This window comes from Capsicum annuum, chromosome 10, assembly GCF_002878395.1.
Source record: "Capsicum annuum cultivar UCD-10X-F1 chromosome 10, UCD10Xv1.1, whole genome shotgun sequence".
Classification (NCBI taxonomy): domain Eukaryota; kingdom Viridiplantae; phylum Streptophyta; class Magnoliopsida; order Solanales; family Solanaceae; genus Capsicum; species Capsicum annuum.
In genome coordinates, this window is record NC_061120.1 from 208,523,256 (window position 1) to 208,545,273 (window position 22,018).

At 32.8% G+C, this 22,018-nt stretch overlaps 2 protein-coding genes across 7 annotated transcripts; both read right to left on the bottom strand.

Moving 5' to 3' along the window:
- Positions 1-395: 395 nt before the first annotated feature.
- LOC107843651 (cytochrome b-c1 complex subunit 9, mitochondrial) lies at positions 396-2,425 on the bottom strand. The gene is made up of 3 exons (XM_016687998.2): positions 2,039-2,425; positions 1,344-1,391; positions 396-657 (listed from the first exon to the last, which is right to left on the bottom strand). Exons 1-3 carry the CDS (start codon positions 2,156-2,158, stop codon positions 607-609), a joined length of 219 nt encoding a protein of 72 aa, XP_016543484.1. The 5' UTR covers positions 2,159-2,425; the 3' UTR covers positions 396-606.
- Positions 2,426-4,636: 2,211 nt separating this feature from the next.
- Positions 4,637-15,480, bottom strand: LOC107843652 (cell division protein FtsZ homolog 2-2, chloroplastic). 6 transcript variants are annotated; one of them, XM_047397283.1, is made up of 11 exons: positions 15,276-15,439; positions 13,929-14,036; positions 13,693-13,803; positions 12,803-13,551; positions 11,283-11,582; positions 10,297-10,387; positions 7,365-7,489; positions 6,706-6,798; positions 5,417-5,482; positions 5,186-5,317; positions 4,637-5,078 (listed from the first exon to the last, which is right to left on the bottom strand). In XM_047397283.1, exons 4-10 carry the CDS (start codon positions 13,430-13,432, stop codon positions 5,186-5,188), a joined length of 1,437 nt encoding a protein of 478 aa, XP_047253239.1. In that variant the 5' UTR covers positions 13,433-13,551; positions 13,693-13,803; positions 13,929-14,036; positions 15,276-15,439; the 3' UTR covers positions 4,637-5,078. The 6 variants fall into 6 exon arrangements, with proteins under 6 accessions (XP_047253239.1, XP_047253241.1, XP_016543487.2 ...); XM_047397285.1 differs by having other exon boundaries at positions 13,688-13,803; XM_016688001.2 differs by lacking the exon at positions 13,929-14,036.
- Positions 15,481-22,018: the final 6,538 nt, after the last annotated feature.

The window sequence follows — 22,018 nt, forward strand, 5'->3', positions numbered from 1 at the left end:
CCTTTCCTAAACTCCACTTGTTAAATTACAATATCTTATTATTTTTGTTCAGTGTCCAAGTTAACTTTTCTGTACCTCGACCAATGTTGCAAGATATCTGCTATCCACCAACAATAGGCCAACTTACACTACCTCGACTAATTTCACGTGAATACTTTCCACCTCCCACCAACACAAACATCGAATAACAAAAAAAAAAAAAAAGGAATTACATAATATTTTTGCCTCTGCTAAAATTTGAATCCGATAACTCATCAACACAAACTTTTGACACTTTCACAAAAAGATTTAGTCTATTGATAGATCAATATACAAGATACAGAAAATCTTAGAAAAAATATGCATGATTGAAATTTCTTGTTGGATTCATCAAATAGCTCAGGAAGGCAATGTAAGTTGAGAAGAGAATTTTGGTTCAAATACTTCTTGGCAATGGTGCAAGTAATAGTAACAACAAACTTTTTACATAGATCTAAGGATCTCCAAGTTACACATAAATGCATCATATCCAGAAAGAGAGTGACATGATTCTGGACATACAGCACATATAGCTACTATTACATCAGATGAAATTCCAAACCTAAGTAGTCATCATGAAAGAGGAATTCATTCTTCAGATTCCAGTTGCCCCAAAACTGGGATGTCTTCATACCGTTTCTGAAGAAAATGAACACGGTTCATAGTTAGATTCAACGTAGCAAATATCATTCACTATGTAACCAACAAAAGAATAGTTCAGCCAGAAGACAATCTAATCTCTTATTGTACAGCCAGCGAAGTCATAGTGTTGCAAAAGTGTCATACATAGGCTTCAACGATTCCACACTCAGGCTGCTTCCCTTTTTCATTTTGAATCAAATAAATGTTTTTCATTCATAAACACGGAAAAATAGACCTTATGTACAAGGGGTATACCAACCGGTAAAGAATCTACATGATGTGATTCTCTACAAACTCCGCCCAATCATCCATACAACAACGAACTTCCTGTTTACACCAAAAGAAAATAAGGGAGCGTAGACTACTCCACCAACTGAGAGAAACTCAACTTTACTCCCATTTGGTCTACTCCCCTCGCAGCTCCATTTACTCCTACACCATATGACTACTTATACAAACTCTCTCTGTTCTTTTTATCTGTCATTTTAGCAAAAATATTCGTCATTTTAGAAAATCAAGAAGACATTATAATTAATGCTAGGTGGTGCAAAAATCTTAACGATAGGTTAGAAAAAAAAAGATAAGTAGGAATGCATACACGAAAGTATATATAGTATTCTTTAACTGATTAAGGAAAAAAAAAATAAAGAAACGCTAATAGTATGAATTTCATGAAAACTCACCCCTACATTATTGTTATCCCAAAGCCTACGAACACCATAATCAACAGCCTGAAAAGAAACAAGAACATGAACAATGGCATTAAATTAGACAAACTTTTGACGCGTTCCTATGCTATTTCAATCATACAAGATATCAACCAGAGTTTGAAAACTCTTCAAACTCACCGATGAATCTAGATGTGTATATGCAACAAGATTACCTTTTTAATCATCTTTAATCTAGATGTATAATGTAACAAGAACACATTTTTTATCATCTATATTATTCCATCCGTCCATTTTTACTTGGTTGATATTGACATGGCACAACCTTTAAGAAATAATAAATGAAATGACATGAATATAGTTAATCATAAAAGGTAAATTAGAAACTAAGTAATAAATTATCTTTTGATTTTCTAAAATGTACATGTAAAAGTTGATGGGAAAAGTAGTTACAATACTTAACACTCCCTCTGTCTATCCCACTTTAACCTTTGCTTCAGTTCCTTTCACGCCTCAAATTTTCAAAGTGTCTAAATAATTATTTTATAAGCCGAAGAGAGACGAGTTAAGTTTATCTAGATGCACATACTTAAAGTTGCAAACCAAAGTTGAAGTGTCTTTATCTATGTATTATGCTTTAAGAAAACAATGAATATAAGGTCCAGCTGATTCGATTTTCCTCCCAAAGTAAACGTAAAGAATTGGATTACTCGTTCAGCAAGGAAAGCACCAATGATGACAAAGGTTACATAGACTGAATTTCTACGCATAACCATTCTATAAAGCCCTTCTATAGCCCCTTTGCTGCTCTTTCGAGTTGCTGTTTCCATACTGATTTTTGGTAGTACCAGACTTTCTGTGTTTTTGCCGGCGCTCTGTTTGTGTAGAAACTTTGGAAAGAAGATGGTAGAAGAGACTGGAGAGTGATAAATATGATAAATTTGATCCTTTTGTTTTTATTATATGTTACGAGTAAGTTACTTTTGAACCCTCTATTTAATAGTTTTGTTGCAAAATAAATGCTTTTTTTTTTTTTTTTACCTCTTTTATTTATCCATGTACAAAAATAAACACTTATTAGAGATAATTTATCATTTAATTTTTAATTATCTTTATTATTGATTATAATAATTGTTTCTCAATGTATTTTCATAGCATTGAATTTATTATATTAAATGAATGATGTACTCAAATTATCATTACATTCATTATTTTTAAAAGAATTGTTCTAAGTCAATACTAGACAATAAAATAAACAAGAAAATAATAAAAACAAGACATAGAGCTTATAAAATCGTGGGGTAAATTTCTTCATCAATGGTTACTTAATTATGTATATTTATTAAGTAAAAGTCATTTTTCTTTCATTCATTTCATTTTATGGTAACTTAACTTTGTATCTATTACGCAAAAATCACTTTTCTTTTATTCATTTTATCCATGGTCATTTAACTTTGTTCTGATCATCACAAAGTCACTATGATCGGATTTTATAATAATTTCATCGAAAAATAATGTGTCAACTTTAATTAGTTCTTAATTTTAATTTAAGTGAATATATAATATATTACTTATATCTTGACCTTTTTTATATGTGCACAACCCAATTTTTCCTTGTGGATTATTTAATGAAAGAATACAAATTTTTTAATAGATTAGATTACCTAATGAAGACTATTTACATAAAAAAAATTTGGTTGATATTTTTATGAAACATTTCATAATATTGCATCCATCTACCAAAGAGGTGCATCGAAAAAGAGTAATAAACAAGATAAATTTTTCAAAACACACAAAATAGAAATATATGTATGATATTATTTTTTAAAAAATATTATTTTAATTCTTTGAAGATAAATCAACATGCTAAAAATAATTTTAAAATAAAATCTTTTTAATGTGTCATAAAATAAGTATTGTCAAAGTTTGTACAAATAATGTTATATTAACGTACAGTTTTGTTAATAAAAGTTATAAATATAAGTACTTTAATAGATAAAGAAATTATAGGATATCTAATTTTTATATTTATCAATTAAATTATTTAAATAATATGTAATTTATCAGAAATTGAATATTATAATGAAAATTTTAAGAGAATTAATTGATTAGTCAAACAATTAAAAATACAAAGACAAACTCAATAAATACAGTAGTTTATCATATTATTATGATACACTGAATGCAAAGACTCAAGTGGCAAGAAAAAGAATGTATGAAAAGAATAATTTTATCAATTACATGTCACAATTTTAAAGGGAGAAAAATAACTTTGCCAACTATATGCCATAATATTAGAGGAAAAAAATAATTTACCAACACACATGTCTCAATTTTAGAGGATTTTAAGAATATATATAAGTATAATTTTATTTCATAAAAATATCAACCAAATTTTTTTTTTCGGTAATCTAATCTATTAAGAAATTGGTATTCTTTCATTAAATAACCCATAAGAAAAATTGGGTTGAGCATATATAAAAAGGGTCAAAATATGAGTTATTATTATATATTCACTTGAATTATATATGAGTAACATCATTTTTCCGATGGAAATATTATAAAATCCGGTCATAGTGATTTTTGTGATGGTCGGAGTAAAGTTAAATGACCATAGCTTAAATGAAATAAAAATAATTTTTGCGTAATAGATACAAAGTCAAGTGACCATGGATGAAATTTACCTAAAATCGTGATAATTCATGGAATTTTTAGTCATCAATTCTTAGACAAATGATGGGAAAACTTTGTTTTTCTTGGCAGTACTGCTAACTATTGAGTTTATATGTTAATTCTAGTACCCTAGGAAGTATTTAAAGCTTGGCGCTCATAAACTACTACTTGCAAAGTTATGCAATTCGAAAATATCAAACTTACGTGCTACAATTTTGAAATCTATCAGTTCGGCTTCCTTTTTTTTTTTTTTTTGCAATTCTAAAGTCTTATACCGATTTAATATAATTTATGAATTATCCCAAAGAAAAGTTGAGTTGAATATGTCATATCAATATTATCACTTGGCGATTGCCAAACATAACATATTCTAATACAAGTTCTATCATTAAACTTAAAAAAAGATTATTTCGGGATGTCATTTGTGAAATTACACTTGGTATGTTGTTTAGAAAAACCATTTTCACACAAATCCCTCCACTTTGTGGGATTATACTAGTTCGTTGTTGTATTTTCGCATAAATCTCTAAACTGGGGATAGGTTTAAATAGTCACTCAAAAGTATCCCTTTTGTGCAAATCATCCTTTAATACAACTGATCTTTTAACAATATTGGTCTCTACTAGTATCTCAACTTTGCGGTGGATAATCAATTATCTTTTCATTAAAAACGAAAATGGCTTTAAGATTAGGGACTCTTGTTTGGTCTCTTCATTGCAGTCATGAAGAAAATAGTCCTTCAACTCACTAAATTTCCACGTGACAACAATAGAGAGAGAGGACACATTTGACATACATTGTAGATGAAAAATTGATCCTAAAACATGTGCGCGTGCACATACAAACACACCCGGACACAGCAAGTATCGTTAACAGTGTACTCATGTATGACAAGGTTATCGACTGATTGTTCTTCCATAGCATGCTGTAAAAAGCTCCAGCTTATACCAATGACCACCAAAGAAGCGATATATACGGGCATGACTAGTGAAAAGCAGAACATTTATGTATTAAGAAGGCGTTGGATTAATTAACATTTCCCCTGAGACGGTCACTACTTGAAGCATACTCGAGATCCTGTACATAGAAAACATTATATCTTGTTAAAAGATAGAGAGGAAACAAATGGCGTTTTATAAAGGGTGAAAGACTAATATATACATGCAAGAAAAGCAAGGACTGACTTAAGCTCTAGGATAGCGAGAGCCTCCTTTCTTCCTGAGGAACTCAGGGATCTCTACTGAACCACCTTCCAGGAAGGATGATGGTCGTCGGTTAATTCCAAGGTTGGCATCTCCCTGTGCTAGTTGGTTTCCCTGTAACACAATGAAACAAATTATACAACATACCCACCATCAATACACGTAATTTGCAAGAGGAGTGAACATGCAAAGAGAAGCCGAAGAGAGGAATACCTGGAGGGGCCTCCCATCACTTTCTTCTTGGCGCTTAAAACCTGTGGCAATTAGTGTTATACTGACCTGCATCATGATAATAATCACTTGAGTGAACATGATCCAAGATGAATAGTGGTCAAGGGTTCGGGGAAAGAGAGATTGAAACCAGTAAGTAGAAAGATTATGAGTAATGCATACTGACAAGTGACACAGTCCTCGTGAGTGTTGTATCATTACCAGAATTAATTGTGTTCACCATAGAACTAACATAGATAAACATTTGGTGTGGAAATATAAGGGCAATGTAGCAACTGATGGATCTATTCATTGGAGCACTAATTATGTATCACATGTGTTTGTCCATTCATACGAGTAGTAGTAGTATTATTCTCATAGTTTCTCGTCCTACGATTTCTGTTACCACCCATTGTTTCCTTTTCTAGCGCATTATTTGCTATTGTTACTGTTCCGTCGTGTTTCCTGAATGCTATGTCATATTTTCCCTATTATTTGCTATGTCTTCTTTAATTCTGTATTTTTCTTTTTCAAACTGCTTTAATATGCATTACTCGAGGCAAGGATCTTACGGAAACAGTCTCTCTACCTCCACGGTGTACGAGTAAGGTCTTCATGCACAAACCTCCCCAGAACCACACGTGAGATCACACTGGGTATGTTGTTGTAAGAACAAGGCAATTTTGTTTCCGTCCAATTTTAAACATGGATTTTTCAAGTCGTTCTACTGTGTCCAATTTTAAACATTGACTTACCAATTAGAAAGAAAGCCTTCCGTATACTTGATCAATGTTTGACTTCTGACCTTATAAGCTGTTTCTTGGAAGTACATACTTTGCATGAGAAATTCTTTCAAGTCGTTCTACTGTGTCCAATTTTAAACATTGATTTACCAATTAGAAAGAAAGCCTTCCCTATACTTGATCAATGTTTGACTTCTGACCTTGTAAGCTGTTTCTTGGAAGTACATACTTTGCATGAGAAATTCTTTCAAGTTGTTCTACTGTGACCAATTGCCTTTTCCCAATTTCATTTTCCCCCTAGATTTGTTATGAAAGAGAAATCAACTGCGAAAGCTTTCTCTTAGTAAAGGAAATCAACTGTTACTATCCTCAGCTTTCGGGTTCTACTATCGACCCCACTTTTATGCTGTTTTAAGTATTAGAAGCTTCCGAGAGTCCAAGACCGGGCCCTTTGTGATTATCAAACATATGGATCTTTGCTAGTGATTTCAGCATAGTATCATCTTAACAAAAGCAATATTATACTTGTGATAGGAGATATTTACGTACCTGACCACTTAATGATGGGTCTATCACAGCTCCAAAAATGAGGTTGGCACTTGGATCGACAAGGTCATATATAACCTCTGCTGCAGCATTTACCTAGAGAAGTGCCAGAGGAACATGCAAATGTAAATGTAAGAGAAGACATCAAAAATTGGATAAGTCATGAATTAACATCATCCATGAAGTGTCTATGAGCATAAAAATATTGTGAATGCATCTGATTAAAGCCTAATCGCAATACACTTTCTGTGAATCTGGAGGTTCAAAAATAATAATGGTGCATCTGAAGTAAGAATGCTTTGATTCCATAATTTGTGGATAAATGACTCATCTGACCATCACTATGCATAACATGAAAGGGATGCAGTGATGGAAATGTGGCTATATGACATTTCCATTGAAAAGCAGCCATCGCAGCTGAAGAGAGGTAGCAAATAGGGCAGACAGGTAAGACCAGAAGCATAGGCCATTTAACTTTCTAACTAAACCGCACCCATGCATCATTAATTAAAGATTCTCTTTGTTCTTTACTCTTTTTCCATTTCTGGAAAACAATCCCTCTGGGAAATTAATGAAAAGGACTTGTACAACTAAAAGCAGTAAAAACCTTTTGCGGGGAAGGGGAGAGAGAGAAGGGGGAGGGTGGGCAGCAGAGCAGGTACCTCAAATAATGTTAAATCGTTACCACCGGTAATATTCCACACAATTCCAGTAGCTCTCTCTATGCCGATGTCCAGCAAAGGAGATTGAACAGCATTTAATGCAGCATCTCTGGCTCTAGTCTTCCCTGCAATATCAACTCAACAATAAGACGTCCTATAATACATTCTCAACAGAAATAATTTCCCTGGAAAAAGCCAATTACTTGAGAGGTAAGAGAGATTGTATTTGGCCATAAAAATATCTGGTATCCTGATCTGACTATTGTTCCATATAACCTGCTAGAACTCATAACTTAGCTGCTTTCTAATAAGGATATGAGATATTTTTGCATCTTGGTCAAAACAAGGATGGAATATGCATAAAATCAGCACTTCCAGAAAGAAGTAAAGGCCCACAGGAGTCGAGGAAGCCAGATACTTATTAAAGAGTCATTTGGTAGAGTGTATTAAAAATATAATACATGCATTATGGTTTGTGTATTAGTAGTAGCATGTTTGGTATCCTTTTGTAGACTATGCATAACTACTACTTGCATTAGTTATACACACTTTTGTGTATTAAAGTGTGCATTACCAATATACATCATTTTCCATGTATTAATAATACAAAGTCTCCAACACATGTATTAACTTAATAAATTACAAAATTACCCTCAAATCATTGTCCCTCTTTCTCTTCATTGAAGCACCAGTGTCCATGACCCTTTGGATTCTTGAATTCGAAGAACTTGATTCCTCATTTCTTTTTGTTTCAACAGAGTTTTTTTCACCTCCACCCTTTGCTAACACAAGCATTTGTAGTCCTATATTTGTAGCAATTGATGAATCCATTGAGACTGACCTTCTCATTTGTTATTGTAGTATATCATCATCTTTTTTCGAAGTGGAAAAGCAACGATAATTTTCTCGAGTTCTCCTTCTTCCGTCCAATTAATCAAACAATAGTTGTTTTTTCCATCAATTGTGCTTCACTCTTTTGTTCTATTATTTTGTTTCATCAAAGATCTTCAACAACATCACTTCCTAAACTTCTCCATTAGCATCAAAATTTTCCTTCTCTTTCAACTTACCTTTATCACTTTCGATGGAAGAGTAAAATATTGCATTTACTGAAGAATTCTGAATGTCTACTTTTGATGAAGTTCTGGAAATTGTTTATACTTGACAATTTTTTGAGGAAAAAGGAGAAGCTTTGGAGGATTGTGATGAAGAATTGAAGTTGGGGTTTTAATGGAAAGAAGGGCGTTTTGGTAAAAAACTATTTTTTATAAAAATTATATAAATATGTATTATCTTTACTACATCGAACCAAACACTATATAAGAAATAACGTTTGCATAACTAATACCAACATTACTAATACTTGCATTACTAATGCAAGTATTACTAATACACTATATTCGGCATTAATCTTATACACTCTACCAAACGACCCCTAATAGGGAAAACTATCACAGAATCACTTTCAGCTATCTGCAGCCTAAAAGATGCTTCACTTTTTTTTTTTTTTCTGTGAGAAAAGGGGAGAAAAAAATACTATCTCGGTGAAGTATATGTTTTTCATGAAAATTCTTCCAATTAGGAGTAAAATTGAGAAACTCATCTTAGTTTCTTTTTTTCTTTTACTGTTATGGATTGAGGTAAAAATGGAGTCAACTGCTTATGCTTACAAGATCTCCGGCATTATTGGACCTGAAGATGATCAGCTCCCTTACAACCTCCAGCCCTGAAGTCCATACCAGACCTTATCCCTCCATGCCTGCCCAAACTCTTTTCTTGTCTTCCATACCTTTAGTTAAAGGTATTTTAGGTGGGAGATATATTTCTTCAAGCAGATCATCTTTGAAAAGGGTATGGCCATCATTTTTATCTCTGCTAGTCACAGTGGCAAGTGGTCAGCCACTACTCTCCTAATTACAGTCTGGACCCTCCATTTTATGCCCGTGATATTAGCCACATCTTTCACTACTTATATTGAAGGAACTCAAATTAATATTGCAATGGCAGCATACCCACTCAGAGAAGGTTCTTTTAGATGGTTATTTCGGCAATCCTACTTCTGTCGGGAATTTTCATTTTGTTTTGATAACTAACTTCTATCGGAAAACTGAGGATGCAAAGCAGAATGAAGTAGAAAACAAGAACTAAGGATGAGAGATTTACTAAAAATAGTTTATCAATTTAATAAACCTTCGCAACTCGACTTTCTCATTGTAATAAATCTTTTTAAAAACCAAAGTTAGGAAGTCAATAAAGGTTCAGGGTTTTCTAGAGTAAATTGATGGATGACTTCATTACGCTCAGATGCTAGCTGGCAGCTAAAAACATATATCTGTTTTCCCATATCACATTATCTAAATGTGAGGTTTAAGGATCACATAGTCAGAGAATACATGGATGTAAAATATTCATCCATATAGCCGACCTCAACTAGTTTGAAATTGATTCGCACATGAAGGGAAAAAATTCCAGGTCAGAATTTTTTGGATTAAATAATTTTTAAACAACAGCGCGAGGCATGTCTTTTTCCCAGTGCTTCTACATTTAAGCTCTTGAAAGTTTCTTTCTACCACCAATATGGGAGAAATGCTTCTACCATAAAGTAAAAGACCATTTTCACTTTCCCTGCATTTTCCGTTCCACTTTCATCAATAGAACCCAATTTTATCTTGGTTAAAATGTTGCCATTAAGGAACTCCTAGACGTGTGACTAGTTCAGAACAACTACAACACATCCACTTTTGTTTGTTTAATCCCTTTTGACTTTTGGAGTGCAGATAATAAATAATATCGGAGGTATAGGCTCCGTATGTTACACATACGGCTGCATCATCATATTCATAGTCACCTTACATCTATGCAAAATTATGAATTAAATGGTACCAAGAAAAAGTGATGGCCCACAACTGATAAAATAGCTTCCTGAACTTACCCGTAGCAGTTCCTATTCCCATCAACGAGGAACCAGCATTTGCCATAATAGCACGCACATCGGCAAAATCCACATTTACCAGTCCAGGAATCTGAATTCATGTAGATATACTGTGAATAAATAATACAGACCACCATATTCACCCACTTAACAAGAGCACTGGTTTCAAAGTGAATTCGGTTCATCCATAAGCAAAGAATAGATGACAATATCAAAACTGAGAACAAAGCTACATATTACACTGCCGGGATTCAGATGCATAAAAAGAAGATGAATGGACATCTGGGAACAGATACGTCATCCTTGGGCAAGTCAAACAAAATTTATTAGATTCATTGCTCTACAAATCCACACAAAGATCATATGGTATGATTCAGAATCTTATAGTGATACATAAGCATAGAAAATTACATTGTTAGTAACAAACACAATGGAGGGTATCTTTATTTTTGGTGTATAGAAAAGTACGTAGTAGTGGCAGAAAACTTAGTTGAATTTCTGGAATCCTCGTAACATAAATAAGATCTTTTTTAATTGCAAATATGCTAGGTTCATCTCGTGCTTAGAAAGCAAGTATCCCAAATTGGATGTAAATGTCATTCTTTAAAGTTATATTTAACAGCTTATAAGCGCTACAGTTTTATCACCTACTCGGTGTCACTAAATCAAAACAAAATTAAGATGCACTCCACTGGTAATGGAAATAGATTGTTAGGATATAACTGAGTAAATGATCACCTACTCTAGGTGAAACTACAGTTTTTAACATAGAATTGAGTAAATGTTGACATTGCTAGCATAGACTTGCGTAAATGATATAGTAATTGTCAAAAGAAAGGCAAAATCAAATTAACAAACATGAAGACCCCATGTGACCACGACAAAATACGTCCTCCCCCTCCCTCCAATACTTAACTTCAATTTCTTGGCAAACAATGCAGAGAGCAGAACAGAAATAAAAGAGTGGGAAAACTCAGAGTTCGTACCGTAATTATATCAGAAATACCACGAACCCCTTGCCGAAGAATATCATCAGCCAGGTTAAAAGCTTCAGTTACTGGGGTTGATAAGGAAACAGCAGTCAGCAACTTGTCATTAGGAATGACAATTAGAGTATCAACATTTTCTCTCAAAGCTGCAATTCCTTCTTGAGCTTGAACTGCTCTTCTTCGTCCCTCAAAAGAAAATGGGGTCGTGACAATACCAACAGTTAAGATACCCATTGACTTCGCAATTCCTGCAATTATAGGAGCCCCACCAGTCCCTGTTCCTCCACCCATTCCAGCCTGCACATAACATTTTGGAGCCCACAGAAGGAAGGAAAATTAAACTAAGTAATGCCTTCTGCAAGACCAAAAATATAATGGGAATTTAATTCTGAACACTGCAAAATGAAGATCATCCGTCTTTAACTTTTACAAAGCTTCTGGATAATATACATTGTGATGGATGGCATCAATCTTACATGTACATAGTTTCATAAGGATAACCCGTGAACTTAAAAAGTTTCAGATCCAAAAATCTGAGGCAAAACAGAAACTTACATTCCATTCTGGAGTAAAATATTCCTTTTGATCAGTAACATAGAGTAAATATGTGTTCAATTTAAGAAATTTTACTAATTTAAGGATATCATTTAAACTTTATAGTATCTGGGAATAGATGCAGATTGATATTAAGTCTCTCAGGTAGAAATCACCATGTTATGCCGCCCCTGACAAATTTCAGTTCATCCCTTTCACTTGAAGAGTTAAGCCGTCCCACCCCATACCTGGCGAATTTCAGTAAATTCCAGATATTATACAGCTTTTAAGAAAATCTCCTCATGCATTGTTTTGGTTGAAGTTATCTAAGATGGCCACTTGAGCTAAAATATAAAGTTATCTCTTTCAGGGAAATGACCGAAAGACCTGACTGATCATCAAGGCATTCTGAAAATATCAAGCCTGCTTCTTTGAAAGTTTTTTCCTCCCTTTGAATGGATGATCTAGTCAAAACCCAATCATTTCTCATCCTATTTAAGAAATAGGAAACATATTCCGAAGGAGCTTTAAAGGCTAAATATACTAAACATCACAGATGCTATAGCTTCTCCAGCATCAAGTTCACCTAATACATTTCTGCCGGTATCAACCTTGTCTCTTCAATTAAGAACTCAAACTAATGATTTGTTGAGATGCCAAGTGTTCATCCTGGAAATTTATAATCCTTGATTCACTAGGTAGAATATATGCAATAAAGAGAATCTATTTCAGTTGAATCTATCCAGAATATCTCTTATGAGTTTCATATATTCCTGATAGCCAGAAAGATGTACTGTATCACTTAAGCAGTATCAATTATCGAAGAAAGAAAAAAAAAAAAACGTATACAACAGTATATAAAACCTAGAACATCATATAAACAAAGAACTGAGGGTAAAAGAACATAGGACATAGCATCGAAGTAAAGTTAGCATAAAGCTGAACATCTAAAACTTATTGTCCTAAACAGAGGCTGAACTTACAGTCACAAAAACCATATCTGCACCACGAACTGCATCTTCAATAGCCTCTTTGCTTTCTTTGGCAGCGTTCATTCCTATATCTGGATTACCACCTGCACCTAGTCCTCTAGTGAGCTCTTGTCCTATTGGCAATCTATGCTCAGGAAACACGGGCGACATCCTAATTGCCTGAATATCAGTATTCACAATCCAAAACTCCACCCCGTTCATAGCACTCTCAATCATACGATTAACTGCATTTGATCCACCACCTCCTACACCTACCACCTTAATTTTAGCCTCATTGAAATTCTTCAAGCTTGATGAGTCCATTAAGCTCTCAGTGACATTTCCACTAGAGCTTTCTTGTCTAGAGGTAGTGAAAGTATTGTTTCCTTCACCTTGAAGCATCGAAATTTCAGGATGCAGATTCAAAAATGAGTCTTTACTTTGATAATTATTGAACCTATGTGAATTAGCTGAACACTTGAACTGTGGCCAACTCGAAATACCCTTTTGGTTAACACCCAAGAATCCAATTTTCTCATCTTGCATTTTCAAAGGACAAAGTCTTCTTGCAAGAACAGTTAATACCCCATTCCGCAATCGAGTATCCAGAGGAACAAAGACAGCTGATGTACAACTAGCCATACTCAAAAAAAAAGAAAATCCCAGAACCAAGAAATCAACTTAATCTGCTAATTCCCCAAAATTATGACAACCCAACTTGATTATAACTGGATTCCAAGTCAAAAATTTTCCTTTAATACCTGTCAATTGGAAAAAACAAGAGAACAAGAAACAGATATAATCAGGAGAAACTTATGAAAGGACTTCAACAACAACAACATCATACCCAGTGAAATCCCACAGGTGGGATTTGGGGAGGATAGAGTTTACGCAGACCTTACCACTACCTCGTGGAGGTAGAGAGGCTGTTTCCGAAAGACCCTCAGTTCATGCGCAAATTTGTGAAGGGGCTACAATACCCATAAAAACCCCAAAGTACAAGCACACTGAACCTGCAACAAGAGGATAACATAAACCAGAAATGCAACACAGAAAGCTGAAAGCTGCATACGTTACTAGAATTTTTGCCTGAAACAAAGCAAACATATCTAGACAGCTGATGTACTACTAGACATACCCAAGAAGCCCCAAAATCAGAGATCAACTTAAACTGCAAATTCCCTAAAAATATGGCAATCCCACTTGATTAAAACAGAATTTAAAGTCCAAAAGTTTATTTCAGCACCTGTCAATTGAGAAAAACAAGAAAACACGAAACAGATAATCCATAAAAACCCAAAGTACAAACACATCAAAACTGCAGCAAGAGGATATCATAAACCAGAAATGCAACAGAGAAAGCTGAAAACTGCATACATTACTAGCATTTTTCCAAGAAACAAACGGAACATTTCTAGATAGAACTTCTTTTTTTAACCCTCCTTAAAAGCTTGCTCCCTTGTTGACTTGAACCCACAACCTTAACATTGAAGGTAGAGGGTGCTTACCATCTGAGCAACCCCTCTTGTCAACATTTCTAGATAGAACTTTCTTTTAACCCCTCCTTTAAAGTTCCCTCCTTTTTGCTCCCTAGATGACTCGAATCCACAACCTTAAGATTGACGGTAAAGGGTTCTTACCATCTGCGTAACCCCTCTTCTCAACATTTCTAGATAGAACTTTTGTTTTACCCCTCCTTACGAGCTCCCACCTTTTTTCTCCGCCGGTGACTCGAACCTACAATCTTAAGATTGGACATCGAGGGTGCTTACCATTCGAACAACCCCTCTGATCAACATTTCTTGAAACAATTGAAACCTTATAATTGCAGAAACTATAGCAAGTTCTAAGACAATGGTAAATTGATAACGTCTGTCAATTGAAAAAAAAAAAACAAGAAGACAAGAAACAGATATAATCAGGAGAAACTTGTGAAACCCCAAAGTACAAACACATTAAAACTGCAGCAAGAGGATAACATAAACAAGAAATACTGGCATTTTCCCTGAAACAAGTGACACATTTCTAGGTAGAATTGAAAACCTTAACAACAACATACCCAGATAAATCCCACAAGAGGGGTCTATGGAGGGTAGAGTGTACGCAGACCTTACCACTACCCCATTAAGGTAAAGAGGTTGTTCCCAAAAGACCCTTGGCTCAAATGCACCAAGAAAGACTTCAAGAATTGAAAACCTTAACAACAACAACAACATACCTAGTGAAATCTCACATGTGGAGGTCCACGGAGGGTAGAGTGTAGCAGACCTTACCACTACCTCGTGAAGGTAGAGAGGCTGTTTCCAAAAGACCATCGACTCAAATGCAGCAAATCCAAGAACAACCAAGAAGACAGCATTCAAGAATTGAAAGCCTTAAAATTGTAAAACAAATGGTAAAGCTATTAGCTTTAGCTAGAAAGAGAAAGAAAATGACACCTATGTTACCAAAAAGAATTCTGAGATTCTTGAAAACAAGTACTTACAGAAATAATCGCAGCATTTACAGTGAGAGAGGCCAAGTTTCAGGGAACTAAACAAGGGACTTTGGCAATTTCTGTTCCATATTTTAGTGCCCATTTGATAAATATCTCCACATTTTCTACTACGTGAAATACTTAGCAAGAATTACTTGAGAATCACCCTAAGTTTACTTTCTTTTATTTTCTATTTCTACTATATTGTAGTCAAAATCCATTTTTGCCTCTTTCTTTTTTAGATAAGATATATATCTTGTATATACACTTCTTTAGCACTTTATTTAGTAGCAGTCAAAGTTACGAAAGTATTAGGAAAAAAACAAACCAATTATGAGAAATCTATATTATTATTTTCCATAGGTATTGGTTATGTAGGATTCATCATTCATGTATTAGTTACCACTTTCAAGCCTTCGTGAAATGACGTGTAAATTTCTTTATAACGTATACGTGTGTTATGCGAGTTTCTAAAATATAAATCAAATAGGGCATTAATTTTATAGCAGAATAACTTACCTTATAATCCATTATCAAACGAGGTATTGCTTATGTAGAATTCAATATATGTATAACTCATCTCAAAATCTGTTACTAAATAATCGTAGTAAGTATTAAGTCATAAAATTTAATTATTTAGTTTGAATGAGTAGTAAATGACATTTTTTTTCTTATACATTTTTTCATAAAAGTGAATATGTATAATTTTTTATTTTTTACTTTCAATTTTCTATTGATCGTCTTATTTTAATAAATTTTAATTAGTGCGTCCTAACCACCATCCACGATCACAATTAATGTCATTGATCATCATAATCAGTTGTCATTATCACTAACCATTATTTATAGTTATCACCATCAACCATCACTACCACAACACTATCTTAATAATTTAAGAAGAAAAAAAAACAAAGTGACCATCGAAGTTGTCTTGAATTTGCTAAAAATATCTTTAACTTTGCAGGCGAACTATTACCCTACAAAAGTTATATAGACCATTGTAAATGGCCTATTTTGATCGATTTTGAATCTATGTTGGGATTCACAGAAATGATGCGTGCGAATATGAAAATTTGCAATCCTTAATTAAAATTTGACACATGTAACTAATTTTTTCAATTATTTTAAAAATCCGTCTTCTCTTAAAAGATTCTGTCTTCTCTAACTACCCAATTAAGATAGTTGTTAGAGCTTAAAAAATAACTTCTTGTTATTCTCAACAAAATCGACTTCATAATGTTTGTCAACCACAATTAAAAACTCTCGCACCTGTGTGGCATAATTTTAAGAATGTAAAAGTATTGTTACGCAGGGTTGTAACTGTGTCAGATGAAGTTCTTGAGTTCTTAACGGTGAAGTTCTTGAGTTCTTCTTGCACAATTGTCCATTTCTTAAAGAAATAGTGGTGCATGAATCAAATGTTTTGGTAATTTTCGAGTTGTCAGTCCTTCCCTCGAGTTGAAATTCTTGGAGATAATGTTTTGCTTCGATTAAAACCATTTTAAATCTATGATATAAACTTTATAAGGTTTGGGACTACATCAGAACATAAATTATTGCTTCATAATGTTCTAATGTTGATTGAGTTTAGAAAAAACTCGACGGTAAACAATCCTAAACGACCTCAAAAGGTAATTCCAGTAGCGGCAGCAGCAGCAGCGTTATTAAGTGTTTATGTTGAGCGAGGTAAGATATATATATCTTGTATGTACACTTCTTTAACACTTTGTTTAGTAGCGGTTATAGTTATGTAAGTATTAGTAAAAAATAAATCAATTATGAGGCCTGTCAAATGGGTTGGGTTGAACCGGCCCAACCCAGCCCAAACTGGTCCGTTTAAGAGAAACCGCTCCGGTTTGATTCGGTCCGGTCAGCCCATGGGTTGTAAGGTTCCAGGTTCCAGGTTGATTTATTTTTTTGGTTGGGTCAGGTTAACCCGGCCCGGATCAAACCCGGTCCGAGCCTGCCAGTTAATCGACCTGGTTTACTTTTTTTAAAAAAAAAAATTGTGCTTTGGACCGTTGGGCCCAAACTAGCAGTTGTTGGGTCCAAACGGCTAATTTGACTTTTTTTATTAAAAAGAAAAAAAAATACTTTTAAAATTATTTTTTAATCTCATAAAAAATCCTATAAATACCCTACACTTTCAAATCATTTTCCACACAATTTTTCATTCTCTCAATTCTCATTCTCTCTCAAATCTCAATTCTCAAACATTCATTATATTAAATTTCCTAAAGTGCTCTTTTTAGTTTTGCGATAACAAAGTAAAAGTGAAAGTTTCTAAAGTCGCAACTTTCGGATCCTTCCAAAATTTGGTATTGTCGTTCTATCTCTTACGTTTAATTTTTATTTAGTTTATTAATTGTTGAATATTTAATTTTATTATATTTGTGTATTTTGAATTTTTTTAGTTTAATTTATATTATGGATAAATTAAGAAACCTCGCTACTAAAGGTGTTAAAATTTTTTGTCTCGGAAGCGGTAGTGGTAGTAAAAAGTGAATTACTAGCGGTAGAGGTACTTCAAATAGTAGATATACCCGTGTGCCTCCGGCACCGCTAGAAACTCAGAAAAATTATGGTATACAAGAAGAAAATGAAGTAGATGCGGTTAATTTAGACAAAGATGATAAAAATATTGGTAAGACACCTACAGTAGAAAATGGTAACATTAGATCTGAATCAGTTAATTTTTTTAATAATTAATTTTTAATTCTTTAAATAATTTTTTCATAATTTATTTCATTTTTTAAAAAAATTTATAATTTTTTTAAAATAATCAGTTTTTTATTTTTATTTATTAAATAATTCTATAATTACTTTTTCATAATTTATATCCTCAATGCCATTTTTTATTTTCATTTTTCTAAAAAATTTTATAATTTTTTTAATAATTATGTTTTAAAAAAAAAGCTAATAATTTATTTAATTTTTTAAATTTTTTTATAAATAATCAGTTTTTTATTTTTATTTTTCAGATAATTTTATAATTATTTTTTCATAATTTGGATCTCAATTCCATTTTAAAAAGTTTTATAATTTTTTTAATAATTAATTTTTTATTTTTTAAAGAATTTTTTAATAATATATTTCATTTTATAAAAAAATTTATATTTTTTTTAATAATCAGTTTTTTATTTTTATTTTTTAAATAATTTTATATTTCTTTTTCATAATTTATATCCTCAATGCCATTTTTTATTTACATTTTAAAAAAATTATAATTTTTTTAATAATTAACTTTTTTTAAAAAATAATTTTTAAATAATTTATTTCATTTTAAAAAAATATATAATTTTTTTAAGATAATCAGTTTTTTATTTTCATTTTTCAAATAATTTTAGAATTATTTTTTAATAATTTGGATCCTCAATGCCATTTTTTAGTTTCATTTTAAAAAGTTTCATAATTTTTTTAAGAATTAATTTTTTATTTTTAAATATTTTTTTAATAATTTATTTCATTTTTAATAAAAATTTATAATTTTTTCAAATAATCCATTTTTATTTTTATTTTTTAAATAATTTTATAATTATTTTTTCATAATTTATATCATCAATGCCATTTTTTATTTTCATTTTTAAAAAAAATTATAAATTTTTTTAAAAAAATAATGTTTTAATAATTTATTTCAATTTTAAAAAAAAATTATAAGTTTTTAAAAATAATCTATTTTTTTTTAAATAATTTTAGAATTATTTTTAAATAATTCCTCAATGCCATTTTTATATACTTTTTTAAAAAAAGTTATAATTAATTTTTAATAATTATTGGACCCACAATGCCATGTGTCAGCTTTCAATTAGCTCGCTTTGCCACGTCATCGCGTGTGCGCAACACACACTTTGACCTTTTTGCTGATAGGGAAAAAAATGCCCAATTGAAATAAAATTCGGGGGATTTAGGGGTCTAATAGGAACAGACCTTAGTTTAGGGACCTAAGTGAATTTTCGCAACAAGTTTGAGTGTCTGTTGATGACTTTGACCTTTTTTTTTTCTATTTCTTTAATGAATTTTTTTATTGATTGAGTTTTTTATGTTTAATTTTTTTGATTAATTAAGGATTATCACTCTCCTAATGGAGAGTGTATTACACATGTCACGCGTTGTCAGGACCACGTAAGCAATTGTGTTCAATTGACATAATTTCTAAAGGAACAAAGAATTCAATAGGTACATGTGTAATTGAGGTGCATATACGAAAGAAATCGTGTATATATATTCTTCCATTCGCTACTAAACTCTCGTAGTCAGCATTAAGTCATGTGCTTTTATTTTGCTTTAATAATTCTTAATATTTAATTATTTAGTTTGAATAAGTAGTAAATGGTATTTTTTTCCTTATACATTTTTTCTGATAAAAAGTGAATACGTATTAATTTTCCTTTTTTACTTTCAATCCTCCGTTGATCTTCTTATTTTAATAGATTTAATTCGTACACAATCACCATTTCCGTCCACAATCATTGTCATCAGTCATAAGTACATCACAATCATTATCATCATCACTAACCATCATTTATAATCATCACCATCAATCATCATTACCATAACACTACCTTAATAATTTAAGAAAATGGATATAAAGTGACCTTTGAATTTGTTAAAAGACATCTTAACTTTGCGAATAATTTATTACCCCACAAAAGTTATATAGAGACCATTGTAAATGGATCATTTTAATCGATTTTGAGCCTATGTTTATATTCACGCAAATAATGCGCATGAATGTGAAAATTTGGCTACAACCCCCAATTAAAAATTGTCACGTGTAATTAATTTTTTATAATTATTTTTAAAATTCATCTTCTATTTAAAAGGTCCCATCATCCCTAATTTTCCCATTAAATTAGTTGTTGGAGCGTTAAAAAAAAGACTTGTTGCTCTTTTCAACAAAATCGACTTCATAATGTTTGTCAACCAACCACCTTTAAAATATTTTCCACCCCTGTGACAATTTTAAGGATGTAAAAGTAATGTTATTCGAGATTGTAACTGTGTCAGACGAAGTTCATGAGTTCTTCTGACACAATTATTCATTTCTTAAAAAAGTAGTGATTCATGAGTCGAATGGGTTGGTAAATTTTCGATCTGTTGGTCCTTCCCTCAAGTTGAAATTCTTGGAGATAATATTTTGCTTCAAATAAAAAATCACTTTAAATTTGTGAACCAAACTTTGTAAGGCTTAAGACTACATCGGGACATAAATTATTGCTTCGTAATGTTTCAATGCTCATTGAGACTAGAAAAGACTCGACGGTGAACAATCCTTAACGACCTCCGACGATGATTCTGGTGGCGGCGATAACAACAAAGAGAGAGAAAGGACACTCGATAATTAAGCAACTTACAAAGAGCGATGTGAATGGGTCTTCAAGACTTTTGCTACCTAGACAAGAGGTCAAGAATTACGTTTTATAAATTGCTATAAATGTGTTTTCGCCTAAAAATTCATAAATGCATGAACAAAAAATATGCGACTTAACAAAGAAAGAAAATACGAAGTATCTGTTTAATAGGTAGATTGAGTTAAAGATGAACCTCAAACTTAACATATTCTCAAAGGTTTGTTGCAATTACAACCTTTCAACAAAAATCTGAAATCAAAATTAGATTAATTAGATTCGGATTCGAAATCTGAGCCCAGAGTCTTAAAATCAAACTGTAGATACCTAATTTTGTCCCTCTCAAATTCAATTTTATTCATTTTTAGCTCACATTACCACACACACTCATCTATGTGCTTATACCCTCCATAAAATGACAAAAATAACAACCCTTAACAAATTTTACCTTATTTTAATCTTATCCTAACAACCTTTTCAATTAAAAGTGGACACCTCACCACCCCATATCCCTACCCTCACCTACCCTACCCCTACCCCGTCACCCCACTCACGTGTCCCACTGGAATCACACCAAAAGGGGAACAATTCTCCATGATCATCATCAATATACCCTCACTGAGTACGCACAAACACTCCCAGGCACCAGAATTCATAGGCACACACACCATTCTTCTCCACTCATCTTCTCCACAAAACCCACATACTCTCACACACACAAACAAGTGAAAGAAAACAGGGGAGAAAACACTTGATTCTCTTCATTCTCATATTCACGCACACACACAATCACACCCACATCCACCGAAATGGCGTGAGAGTAGGGAGACGGGAGAGAGAGAGATTGAGAGTGAAGAGAAAGAGCGACCGAGCTCGGGAGAGAGAGAGAGAGATCGAGCTCAATTGAGAAAAAGTGGAAAGATTTGGGAGGAAAAACAGTCAGAGAAATAGAGAACATCGAGGAGGGGGAGAACCACAAGATCCGTTGTTCGTTTGACTGTTCCGGTGAATGACGACAGTGTTGCGTCGTTTCTTTTGAGTGGATTCCTGCGAGTAGGATTAACTCTGGTGAGTTTTGGTATGCGGGTTTCTCGGTCTCTTTCGCAACTTCGGTCTCGTTTTGTTTGATATTTCCTCTGTCTCGGGTTTAAACCTGTTTGAGTTTACTATTCTTGATATCTGAGTTGGTTGGTTAGTTGGGGATTTGTCGAGGATTTTCCTAGTTCGGACTCTCTTAAACGTTATTATCAACAGAAATCGTCTATTTGGAGGTTCAAATTCTGAACCCTACTCTTTATTATTTTAGCGTGTTTGATGATATGACTTGATTGGTATGTTTGAATGCGTATTTGAGTTCTTCTCATAATTATCGCGTCTTGATTAGTTGAGTTTATGTCAGAATTG

Excerpts from the sequence above, each read along its gene's own strand:
- LOC107843651 (XM_016687998.2), bottom strand. The coding sequence starts at position 2,158 with ATGGAAACAGCAACTCGAAAGAGCAGCAAAGGGGCTATAGAAGGGCTT. Across the intron at positions 1,392-2,038 it reads GTGCTTTCCTTGCTGAACGA|GCTGTTGATTATGGTGTTCG; the intron begins GTAATCCAATTC and ends GTTTCTTTTCAG. Across the intron at positions 658-1,343 it reads GGGATAACAATAATGTAGGG|AAACGGTATGAAGACATCCC; the intron begins GTGAGTTTTCAT and ends CATTTTCTTCAG.
- LOC107843652 (XM_016688000.2), bottom strand. The coding sequence starts at position 13,432 with ATGGCTAGTTGTACATCAGCTGTCTTTGTTCCTCTGGATACTCGATTG. Across the intron at positions 6,799-7,364 it reads ACGATTTAACATTATTTGAG|GTAAATGCTGCAGCAGAGGT; the intron begins GTACCTGCTCTG and ends GCACTTCTCTAG. Across the intron at positions 5,483-6,705 it reads ACCCATCATTAAGTGGTCAG|GTCAGTATAACACTAATTGC; the intron begins GTACGTAAATAT and ends ATCATGATGCAG.